The 13084-nt window shown below is 40.9% G+C and overlaps 1 protein-coding gene across 5 annotated transcripts in view; it reads right to left on the bottom strand.

Moving 5' to 3' along the window:
* The window catches only part of Rbm33 (RNA binding motif protein 33), a 98465-nt gene that overhangs the window by 56266 nt on the left and 29115 nt on the right, over window positions 1-13084 (bottom strand). For 3 of the 5 annotated variants that reach the window (XM_078040906.1, XM_040291213.2, XM_021727287.3), the window contains exons 6-7: window positions 10182-10301; window positions 2350-2521 (exon numbers count right to left, since the gene is read on the bottom strand). In XM_078040906.1, the coding sequence (XP_077897032.1) occupies window positions 2350-2521; window positions 10182-10301 (292 nt within the window). The remainder of the gene's footprint in view (window positions 1-2349; window positions 2522-10181; window positions 10302-13084) is intronic. The other 2 variants (XM_021727288.3, XM_040291214.2) reach the window with 1 other exon arrangement.

Genomic DNA, 13084 nt, shown 5'->3' with positions numbered 1-13084 from the left:
TTGAATGTTGAAAGGAATGGTAAATAATCAAATTGTTTATGTTTATAGCCAGTCTGCCTCTAAGGACCCCAGACTCTGTCCCCCCATATCCCAAGGGAGTAACTTGTCCACAACAAATCAATCCTTTCAGACTCTTGTCTCAAGATAATATCATTATAAACCTGTCAGATGCCTTGAAAAGAAAAATAAGATTTGATGTAAGTTCTTTGAATAAAATAAAGTATAAATGACTCTGGAAAGAAGGTCCTGAAAAGAAAGTTGAGTCAGGCGCGTTTGTGCATGCCTGTAATCCCAGGCCCAGGCAGGAGAATCAGGAGTTCAAAACCAGCCTCAGCAAAAGCAAGATAAGAAGCAACTCAGTGAGACCCTGTCTATAAATTGAATTCAAAATAAGGCTGGGGATGTGGCTCAGTGGTCGAGTGCTCCTGGGTTTAATCCCCGGTACCACTCCCCTCCCCCGGTCAAAAAAAAAAAGAGAAAGATGCAGGAAGAATGAAAACTTAGAAACACAGGCCAGCTGGGCACTTCAGAACAAGGTCATTATTTGTGCTAGGGTGGAGGTGAAAGGCACAGGGAAGTGGGTATAAGTAGTGAGGCAGCATGGGCCATGAGAGGGTGGCACAGGTGACCCACGAAATCCAAAGTGGCCATACAGTCAAGCTGGTTACAGAAGGTAAAGGTCTCCCCATTTGCAATGTCACCCAACAGTAATTTAATATTCTCAGACTTCATAAGGACCCATGGGGGCTCAGTTGTTCTGCTTTCATACTTGGGACTTTTAAACGTATGTAATGAAAGTCATAGCCCAGATAATGAGGCCCGAGACAAAGAGGCAGAAAAGTTATGACCTGCCACCTCCTCCTGACTTCAGCACCCTCCCTAGTTCTGGAAAGCACCATGCTACTGCCCAGGGAGCTCAGTGCTTAGCTAGGTGGAGACTTTGCCCTTGTTCTTCTCATCACCACCCAAGACCACGATGTATTCACTCCAGTGAGTTTGTTCTGCAATGCTATCAATTCTTCCTGCTGAAGTTGTTTCTCCTAACCTTCTATTTTAAGAACTTTGCTTTGTCTTCTTTTACCCAATGCCAACTTCAGATCCAATTTGCTAGAAATACCATAAGTTTCTAAGAAATGTTAGGATGTCTCCAAGAAACCAAGTTCAGACCAACCTGCAACTTTACACCATAACTTAGAAAATTCTAGAGAAATCTTGGGCCAAAAGGTACAGAAAGAGGAAATCAGAGGGCAGAGAGACACCTCTGACACTATAGCACACTGTCTACACAAATCCTACTTTCTACAGTAATGAGAGAGAAGAATGGCTTGCTACCGTTGGCTTGTGCGACTAGAGAGCTTAGCGTCTGCCTGGAGAAGATGTATCTGCCCCTTTAAGATACATGCCCAATTTCAACCTAAAAACAATGGTTTAAAAAAAGTAATAGAGGTAGTTATAAAGGTTCAATCTTGATTTTCACCTCCAACAAGACCAAAGGGCAGGTACAGTCCTGCCTCCTAAAATTTCCTCCTAAAAGGTGGAGCACAGACCTAGTGGTTCTTAGCATGCGGGCTCCAAAAAGCAGCATTTGGGAACACACTGGAATTGCACTTTTCCTGGATGCCATCCTGAATTAATGAATCATAACGGCAAGGAGTGGGTACCAAAATCCTATGGCTGAACAATGCTCTCAAGAACACTGTAAGCAACTGCATCTACCACTGAGTTATGTCCCAAACCCCCTTCAGGCTGGTTCTGATACTCACATAAACTTGAGAACAACTGCTTGGTGGGAAAGGTCATCACAATAGACTGTAAAAAGAGGGGTGGAGTCACTACTGTTAACCAGCAACAGTAGATTTATAGACCAGCAGTTTGCTCAAAATGACATTCAATGAATCACTTCTATAGACAAGCCATCTTTTCCTCAGAAGAAAATAAATAAATAAAACAATGGCCAGGAGAGTGTTGAAAATACAAAATAAAACCAATATGAGTCCACAGTTAGCCCAGGGAACCCTGGAGGTCTCTGGAAGGACAGTGTGGCCCTGTCTAGCATCCCTATGCTGCCACCCCAAGGGCAGCCAGGAAGAGCATGATCTGTAGAAGAGCAGCTCTAGGCCAACAAACTCCCAAAGGAGGGCCATTTAAAATAGACAGTCTTAAATATTCTATTCACACTGTCACTCCAGGACGGATGGCCTTTCACAGCATGGAGCTCAAGACTGTCCACCCTCTGGATAGTACCACAATCAACCACAGCCAACCTTCTTTTCTTGTGTAATTAATCATAATAAAACTACAGAAGAATCTGAAATGAAAAGGAAGAAATGTGGGTGGGGGGGGAGTTACCCAAAGTTTCTGGAATGTTCCTTCTCTCTCTAGTTACATCAGAGAGTCTAATAATTGTTCCTTCTTTCCTTTCCGTTTTGAAACGTAATCGTCCAGATTCTTCATCATCATCTTCCTCTTCATCTGATTCTTCTTTAACGTCTTTCTGGAGCTCCAAAGTTTCCATACTTCCCTACATGGCAGACACAGAAGAGTGGGGGGACAGAGAAAGAGTTCAAATTCATTTAAATTTAACATGAAAACATGCTAAAAATATCTTAGGCTGTTCATATTTATAAGCTGGCTCCAAGAAAAAGTCACCTCAAGTGTTAAAAGCTGTCTTAACATTGTAAAAAGCTCAACTCACACTTGCAGTTAATATACAACACCCTATCACGGTTGCCACTTTCACATCTGATCATAGCAAGTTAACACAACTGGCACTAAATAATAATAATATCAAATAGCTAAAACTTAGAAATTCCAGACCAGTTACACTGGAGTGTGTTAGTTTATTAGCATATAGCCCACCTCACACTCCCAGCTCTGGGGCTCCACAACCCCCACTTCCTGACTCACCTATGCTGATCTCTACTACCAGAAAAGTGGTCCAAAGGTACCTACAGAACCCTCCTGTACTACTCTGGCTTCTCCCCACTACTGTCTGGCTGGCTGAAGGCAACTTGCACTAGCAACAGCTTTGGCCAGTGGAGAGCAAAACTGGTTTTTTCTTCAGTCACTTCACACTAAAATCAGGTTTTATCGTGGTTTTGTGATTTCCAGTATTTCCTCCAAAATTCTCTCTAACCTCACCCCAAGCTAAAGTAGCCTCTCCAGAGACAAGTCTTCCTGCTGAGTATCACGTGAATTCCAGCAACAGGAACCACTGCTCTCCTGGGCAGTGAAAACTGGAGAGATCTAGAGCATGTGGCTCACTAGAGCAACTCTTTCAACATAAGGAAAACAGAATTTGCTTCTTCACTCTCATGGCTCATAGTTTAAAACATTCTTCACTCTTAACAGGAACAAACTACTTTAATAGAAAATGTACAAGAAAAAGTAAAACAAACCCATGACACCAAGAAAAATTAAAACAAACCCATGACATGAGAGTTTTGCATTCCTCTTTTCCTAAACCTTGTCTGTATAAAAAGATCAATTCACATAGCTTGCTGACACACCCTGCAGTGCAAACACATATTCAAGAACTCGAATGCCTTAAAATAAAAGGATAACTGCAAGTAGCCCAGCAGCTGCAATCTACTTGCAGTATTCCAATGCTTGGTATACTGGGGGACTCAAAAGGACCAGGACCTCATACTCTTGTTGGTCTGAATCCTTTAGCTTTATCAGTCTCTGAAATCAGTGAGTGGCAGCTGCAGATGGCTGGCAAGGCCTGTGTGGCCCCACCCTGCAAAAAGCTTCTGCGACACCTCCAATGCTCCTGGCAGTGCTTCTCACAGGAAGTACCAATCACAGGAAGTGGCTCTAAGGCAGACCCTACCCAGGCAGGCCCAGCGTGGGGCCTGTGAGTCTGAGTCTCTCAAAAGCTCCCTGGAGAAATCAACATTGGGGTCTACAGATTACCAACAAGGCAGTCATTTTAAAATTTAACTATAAACTGTACCCACAGCTCAAACAAGTCCAATGTAAAACACAACAGTATTGAAATTTACATAGTTTATTCTGCATTCAATCTCCAACTAAGAAATTTGAGACAAGATAAAATTTGTTTCCTTGAAGCAAATTACAGCCAACCAAGGGAGGGGGAAGATACAGTTTATCACCCAGAAGCCCCATCCCTAGACAGTCATCCTAGAGAGATTAACTTATGTTAAATAAAAACCTCCTGGAAAACGTCTGCAGCTTTGTGCAGGACCACCAAAATGGAAATTCGTCCTTTAGTGAATGAATGATGAACATCAAACTCTGGAATGCAACTGAGCAATACAAAGGAGTAAATTCTGGGGAAATACTAGGGCACAAATCAACCAAAGTATGCTATGTTCACATACAAATATATCACAACCTGCTTATACTATAATGTTAATGTTAATTAAAATGATAAAATAATGAAGGGAGATCAGTAGAGTAGAACAAGTGGATGGGGGAAGAAAGAGAAGAGAGGAAGTACTGGAGAAAGAGACTGAGCTATGTTATGTACATGTAGGAATACAGCATAATAAATCCTGATATGATGTATAACTACAACACCAATAAAAACTAAAAAAGTTAAAAAAAAAAAAAAAAGGAGCAAACCTGACACAACGGGGATGGAACTACAAAAGAATGGCAGAAAGTCACACACTGCAAGAATTTCATTTATTTGACATCCTCCAAGAGACAAAATGATACCACTGTCCAGTGGTCAGGAGTGGCAGGTAGCCATTACTACACAAGGCTAACCCAGGACAATTTCTAGAGTGATGGAGATGTCCTAGAACTAAGGTTCTGGTCTAATCGCTGGGCCCAGACAAGACTGAATCACACACTGCAAAAACTGTCACTAAGCCCTAGGCCTCCTGCTTATTTGTGCCATCAATTACTCCTGTGTGATGAGTACAGATACTAAGGATACCTGATCTAATTTGATTTGATCTACAAATTAAAATGTAAATTTTATATTTATAGTAGTTTATAACTACTTATATAGTAGTTTATAGTAGTAATGTAGTTTATAACACTACATTTGACTTCACTTTTTAATTCTTAATAAAAGATCATATGAAAATCATCATAAAAGTACTTACCTCTATAGAAAAACACAGCTTACAAAAATGACCCAAGATTTTAATGCTTATTTATAGAATAACTGAGTGATCCAGTATGATATTACCAGACACAAATCAAAGTCTCTGATTCTACCAACAGTGAAAATTTAATAGTTGAGATGGTTAGGAAACCAAATGGTATAAAAATAAAGAAAAAATATTACTGATCAATAGCCTTCATTTATGCAGATGTAAAAATTCTTCAAAAAATAAAACCACATAAATCTAGCAAAATACCACCACCAAGTGGGGTTTATTTAAAAATTCAAGGTTGAATTTGTTAAATTTGTCAATTTAACAAATCTTAGCTACTGAAGAATTTCAAATACATGCAGATGTTCTAGGAGGTACAGTGCAAGTCTTTCCATCCCCCTCTGGAAAGGTAGCCTCGTTCTCAAGAAGACAAGAAACACAAGACACTTCCTTACCTGAGTAGGGAAGGCTAAGAGGGCCCTTCAGCTCTGGAGTACTCTCTACAAGCTCAACTTCAGTCTACCAGGAGAAAAGTCCAGACTGGCAGGAGTTCCACAAGATACCTGGCCTGCACTTAAGAGTGTCATGGTCACAAAACAACAGGAAAACTAAGCAACTTCCAGAATAGAGGACACATGGGAGACCCACAACAATGCGGTGCTCTGGACTGAATTCCAGAACAGAAAGAAGATATTTGTAGAAAAACTGGTGAAATGAAATTGTTTGGATTAGTTTTTTTAAAAGTTAATTTAATTCATACAAAGTTAAGGGATGCAGACCACCACTATGTCAATAGATACAGAAAAAGCACTGAAAATACATCGATTTCAATTTTTTTTAAATTTCAACAACCTAGATACAGAAAAGAACTTTTTCAGGGCTGGGGATGTGGCTCAAGCGGTAGCACGCTCGCCTGGCATGCGTGCGGCCCGGGTTCGATCCCCAGCACCACATACCAACAAAGATGTTGTGTCCGCCGAGAACTAAAAAATAAATATTAAAAATTCTCTCTCTCTCTCCTCTCTCCCTCCTCTCTCACTCTCTCTTTAAAAAAAAAAAAAAAAAGAACTTTTTCAATCGGATGTAATACTTCCCGCTGATATACTTAATGATGAAATCCTGAATATCTCCCCTAAGTAAATAGCAAGGCCAGAATGTCCATTCTCATGCTTCTGCTGTGGTCAGAACCTGTACTAGAGCTCAATTAAGACCACAGAAATAGGGCTGGGGTTGCAGCTCAGCACTAGAATGTACAGAAAAGGTTCAGACTGTACAGAAAGAACTGCAGTCTTTCTAAAAGGAAACATGATCATTAAGATGCTATTTTTCCCAATTTGATTTAAAGATACCATACCATCTCCAACCAGATTTTTAGTAGATATTGGCAAATACCTCCCAGAATTTACATGGAAATACTCTTGAAAAGGAAAAACAAAATTGATGGATTCACACTACCTGACTCCATGATAAAACTGTAGTACTGGCATAAGGACACAAAAATGAATCAACAGGAAGAGAGATTTCCAGAAAGAGACTGAAATGTAGACGATCTCCTTCCACACACCAACCAGCTGAGACAGTCTCAACTGCAGCTAGCCAACACTAGGAAGCTTCTAGAAGAAAGGTAACTGTAACCTTGAGGTAGACAAAGACTTCTTAGCTCACAAATTACTTAATCTCTACTTAAATGAAAATTTTCTGTTCATGAAAAGGTACATTTAAGAAAACGAAAACACAATCCACAGGTTCAAAGTAAATATTCATAAAGCATGTAACTACCAGTAGATTGGATATCCAGAATACATAGAAAATCATCAACCCTCTCTGGAAAACAGTACAAAGATAAGCATAAATATTCTACAGAGGATTTATTATCTATATACAATGTTTGTATTGTAGGCATACACCACCACAACCAGCCAAAACATGAGATTTTACTTTTCCTCCTAAAAATATCTCCAGAAAGCAACCTGCAGGAAGTTCCATACAATAAGAAATCATAGGAGTTCAACATATGCAGTCTCTAGTTCTCTGCCTTTCAGATTAAGGTTGCATTCCGTTTCTTCACATTTCAGAAAAAAGATAATAATATTGTTGACTTATATATTATGTTGTACACAGCTATATTATTTTTTTAATTGGAAAGTTCTAGAGTAATCCCATCATCTAGAGGTAATCACTATTGTTGTTTTCATCTTCATTCAGAAGACACATACACTTGGCTATATATTGTAAAGCTGAAGGAAAGGAACCATATTACCTTGCTCTTTCTTTCTTTATCATGAGCATCTTTCATTTAAGAGCTAAGGCATCAGGTGTTATACCATATTCTACTGCAAGATTATCAGAATTTATTTAACCCTTTACAAAAGTTTACATTTGTTCCATTTATTTTCAGTGCTTCGAATACCTGGTACATGTATTTTTTATCCCACCTAAATTAATTCCTTTGGATAAATTCACTGAAGTGAAACTGCTGAGCCAAGGCACAAGTGCTTTAAGGCTGCAGGCACCTTTAAAGACAATGAAGGGTCTGATCTCGTTCTTCTTGCAAGATGAAAGTTAGCCTGCCACTGTTTCCTGAAAGCTGAGAAGACCAGGCTCCTGGTCAGAGACTGGGACAATTTTACTACTTACAACACCAGCAGCATCACTTTGGACCAGCTTCCTGAAGCCCTGTTCCCACGGGGCCACATGAAGAAGGCAAGTGACTCACTGCCAGAGGGGTTGTAACTCTGGGAGGGGCTGCTGAAACCAAAAAGGACCAAAACAGGGACAGACTTCAATGGACCAGCAAAGCATGCTTTATTAAATAAACAGCACATTTTCAGGAGAAATAAATGACACATTTTCAGGAGAAAAATGGCAACTGGTTACAAGAGGGTCTGATTTTTATAGGGTTTGGTGAGAGTTAATCATAGCAGAATGTTTAGTGTGATTTAATCATTAGATACTTAATAATAGCAGAATGTATCGGCTGGGCAGTCAGGGAAATAGGTGTAGAATGGGAAATTGTGAAAGTTCAGAGCCCGTTGTTGCTGGGAAACGGAGGGTGAAAGGCCAGAGCTCATTGTTTTCCCTCTCCCGCAGGATGGGTTGTCCTCCTTTCTCCCTGGGGTTACTGTGTTCCACATCCTTCAGCTGTGGGGCACAGGAAACTGGACTTGTCACAGCAGTCTGGAAGCAAGTCTGCTCCAGAGGAAGGCAGCATGTCTTCAAGGCCACCACCTACATAAACACCCCCGAAGAGGCTGTGCAACAAAAGGCGGGCAGTAATTTGCTCTCAAAATGTGCAGAAACCTGAAGCACCCATGGAAAATTGTCTCCTGAGAATGTTTCCAATATGCTCCCCCAACTGAAGGAGAACTGACCAATAACATTCACTTTTGCCATTATTAAATAAAACAGGTTTTCAAATGCTCAAGTTTGCTTTTTAGGTTACTGAATATATTTTCATATACTTAGAGCTCACACACTACTCCTTCTTCCAATTACTTTCTCACATTATCCATCCTTCTTTGAATGGCACTCATCTGAATGTATTAATCATACTGTCTACTGAATATTAACTCCTACATCCTGAGTAGATTTCTTTCTCAGATGTCTTCTGACTAAATTACATGAGCATCACACCAGGGTGAGTACAACAGAATTCAGTGGGAATTCCACTCCCCCATCATCTTGATTTCCCTGGGTCTGTAACATCTCCTCTAATTCTGTCTTGGTTCCCTAAAGAACCTATTCCACAGCTGCTAAATCTGGGTAAAGAGTCCCTTGTACTGCACTTTTATTTTTCTTGTTTGAGTGCTGGGAATGGAACCCAGGGCCTCACGCACAATAGGGAAGCCCTCTACCACTGAGCAACATCCTCAGCCCACTTGTTCTACTTGTATCTTTTCTCTAATTTTAAAATTATTTCAAATAGTGAGACAGACAAAGCACAAGAAGAAAACTCAAATTTAGCTTGTGGGTGGGAGAAAGGGCATGCCCAGTAATTGCTCCTATTGTACCCAACATGCATTCAGACTCTATCATAGCATCATACACCTTAGAAAAAGAATGGGCGAACAGAATGTTTTATGAACTGAGTATCAAAAACCTTGGTCTAACATCCTAGGTAAACAAATGGCCTAAATTAATAAACAAATATTTTCATGTCTCTTGAGGGAAAGGGGGCATTAAGAAAAATTGAGGAAAAAAATCAGTAATAAAGAAAAATTTTAAGAAAATCAATAGGTCCTGGGCTAAGGAATGATTCTGTGGCCTACACACTTGCCAGTTCTAGAGCAAGAATGGCAGAGTCACCCACAGCCCTCCCCAGCTCTCACAGTCCAGGAAATACCATCTCCCATGCCTACTTCAAAGGATCACCTCTTCTACACTGTCTTGGAGCCCAGCCATCACCCCTCAGGTGCCCTAGTTAAGTTGCTCACATTGCACCATGTCTGAGCCCCTCCTGGAAGGTGTCACTTTTTCTGCTTTTACGTTACAGAGATTGGCACACATCTTTTGACTCCCTATGTTAGACTGCAAGTCCCTTGAGGACAAGGATCAAGCCTCTTAGTTCTTGTTTCTTCAACCCAAATCAGCAACTAAGGATAGGGAATCTTGCAGTATTTTTTGAATGGTTCAAATAAACTAATTATATAGCACTGCTTTCAAAGCACTAACATATACATTCCATGTTTTGAGAGATAAGCCCAAAAAACATTTAAAACACTTTAACAAGCCAGACACAGGAGACACATAGCCTATAATCCCACCAACTCAGGAGGCTGAGGCCAGCCTTAGCAATTTAGTAAAACCCTGTCTCAAAACAAAATAAAAAGGATTGGGGATGTATCTCAGTGGTTAAGTGGCCCTCGGTTCAATCCCCAGTACCTAATAAATAAACAAACAAGAACACTTGAAGGGTAGATAGTACTCAGAAACCACAGCACAGCAGTACTTACTCCCCTGAGTCTAGAAAGCCTGGGTTTTTACTAAGTTCAGAGAAGAGATGTCTCAACTTTTCACTAATGCTGAAAGATGCTCATTTTAAATCTGGGGTGGGGGGAGGGGAGGAACACCAGCAAACTTTTTGACTCTTTTTAAAAGTTGAACAAATACCTCTTGGGTCTCAGGAGCAACCTGGGAATCAGTAATCTCATCTAATTCATCTTCAGCAACACAGTCTTCCTGCTCTTGCAGCCCTTGTTGCCCACCATAAGCCTGCAAGTGTTCTTCATCCTGACGGCCATTGAAGAGAAAACAAGTTTTTCTCACACAGCTTTTGGGTGTTTTTGTTTGTTTAAGCACTTTTCATCTCTATGACCCATGTCAGTTATTTTGGCAGATTTTGCTACAGCAGTCCCTGCCTGAGCACAAAGCGCAAAGCATTCCTCTCCATGTTAAATTTGAACAGGGCCCATAGAGTAAACCCCATCACCAAAGTTGGTGGCCTGTGTGTGGCTTCCATATTCAGGTACCCTGTGAAGTATCTCTTCACCATCAACCTAAGGGAAAGAAAACTTCAGAACATGTGCACATGCATGCGCTCTCTCCCCAGGAAGCCTGGCAGGGGGCTGAAATCACGCCCAGCCCTCACCACTTTCACAGTGGGAGAGAACTACAGTATGGGTGATCCAACTCCACATAGATGCCCTTTAGAATCCGGGTCTATCAGGTTCTTCACCAGGCCCCTCCCTTAAGTAGGGAGGACAACTCCAGGTTTGTATGGAATGTAAGGACATTATTTTTGGAGACAAAAACACTACCACAGAAAGCAGGACTACTCCCGATAGAAGCTGATCAGGTTCTATCTACTCAGTGTGGTATCTTCCCAGTGTTGCTGCACACTTGTTAAAAATGAGCACCGCAGTAGTGACAAGCAGGCAACCACGGAAAAACAAGCAACTACAGACCCTAACAACTCACCACATAGTGTGACAATCTTGTCTACACCCCCAAAGAACACCGCTGTCTCCAAGTGCTCACCTCACTTCCCACAACTGCCTTCTGCTCCGCTGGAGAGACTGCAAGCTCTCCATTAAGAGAACAACTACTACCACCCTTGAATCACTGGCAGCAAAACCATCAGATCCAAGTAAGGCATGTGACGCTAGTCAGATTATCAGCAAATATATAATGGGGTTTAGTCTACTCCACTAGAATCTCACTGGGAAACAAATCTGCTATCCTTTACATAAACTGTCAATCTGCAACCATTTATACAGAACAGTGTTTTATAAAATCCCAATCTCTGTTAATATTACAGGCTCTGAAGACTTCAATTAAATTATGTCACCAATAATTTTCTAATATTTTGTCCACTACTAACCAATATAGAGTCCTCACTATTACAAATTTTAAAATGAAATTACAATTTACTCTCAAAAATAGCACCTGCAAAATCCACAGACTTTTAAGAATTTTGTTCTCTGGAGTGTTGTAAGAAAGAATGCCAAAGTTGTGCCTCCCACTCCTTCAGTGTCTCTGGACATCCCCTCTGCACAGGTCTGATAGTGTCCCTCCTGACCCTAAAGCTGTGGTCTTCTGATTCCACACCCAGTCATGCACAAAAAGCATTCCAAATGATGTACAGAAATAGCTCTTGGGGATTCATCATGCAGGCTGTCGAATTCTAAGGACAGGGAACCAGTTAAACAAATCAGTTAATAAATTGCTTACCACTGAGGTATGGAGACACAATCTACTCATGACTCCTTAGTCTAATAATGAGTAAATAAATCATCTGCACACCCCTGACAGCCTAGAAGAAAGCGAGAGAGGCCCCGAACCGAGCCAAGCCAAGCATCCCATGTCAATCCGGCACCTCTCTTTCCACCCAATGGGCCACTTCAGACACACTACTGTGACAACTATGAAAAATACAAGGTGGCCATAGCTGCCATACCAGGTGCATTAAGGTGGGATGACACTGCTCGTGAAATAATATCCTACCACTTTCCCTCACCTTTAAAGTGTATAAACAATTCTGTGAAAACACTAGGACACATTTAGAATTTCCAAGTAAATTTTTACTTTAAGGTTTTATTTAATTCTGAAAATAATTAATTCATTTTAATATGATATAGTTCTATGAGTACTTTTAAATCCCCCAATCTATTCTATTCAATGACCTGTAATTCAACATTCTGTATGACTAAAATAATCTTTATCACCGATGAGGCTTTAGATTGTGGAACACAGAACAGGAAATTCTTACACCACTCCACAAGAAGGCCAAGTGAGACACACTCCCATGCAGCAGCACTCATGGGCTCTACAGAGCACTTTCCACACTGATCTGTCCTTCTAAATCCCACCATCACAGGCAGGACCAGATTCCACATTTTCCATGGTAGAGCACTATCTGTGTCCCAGGGCTGAACTAAGTGAAGACAGGCTGCACTACCGAATTTGTAGGGGAAAGAGACCCCCAGAGACAATGAGCCAATGCTTTGTTACTGATAACCAGTGGAACTAATACTGTCACTAGGAAATAACTAGTCAATTTTTGAAAGACTAATTTTTAAAAAGCATTTCAAATTACAGTCTCACTTTAAGAAAGTATGTGAACACACTAGAAGGCACCTGTCCACCTGGTACCAATTTATTACCAAAACACAGGGCTATCAAAAAAGTCCCCAAGATGCCTTTACCAGACTCCTTACTAAACCACAAAGATCTTTTCATGACTAGCTCCTGAGGAACAAGCATTCACAAAGAATCAAATCTACTGAGACACCTTCAGCAACCACAACAGAGACTAAAACTAAATATTCCAAGGTTCTACATAATTAATTCTTTTCAAAACCACTCATGCACATATAAATGTCTAACATCCAGCAATTATTAAATGTTCTCACCAAATGGAAGCACACTCTGAGTGAAGACATAAGGAGCTGAGAGAGCCACTCCTGCCTCAGAAGGGCTCTGGATACTGAGGTAGGGCTAGCCCGGTTCCCACTCCACCTCAATAGGAAGGACCCTGGAGCTCTGGGAGCCCTAAGGCTCCACATACCCCAGGA

This window comes from Ictidomys tridecemlineatus, chromosome 2 (genome assembly GCF_052094955.1).
Source record: "Ictidomys tridecemlineatus isolate mIctTri1 chromosome 2, mIctTri1.hap1, whole genome shotgun sequence".
Lineage (NCBI taxonomy): Eukaryota > Metazoa > Chordata > Mammalia > Rodentia > Sciuridae > Ictidomys > Ictidomys tridecemlineatus.
Note: the sequence above shows the minus strand (reverse complement) of the source record. Positions and strands in the feature narration are given on the sequence as shown.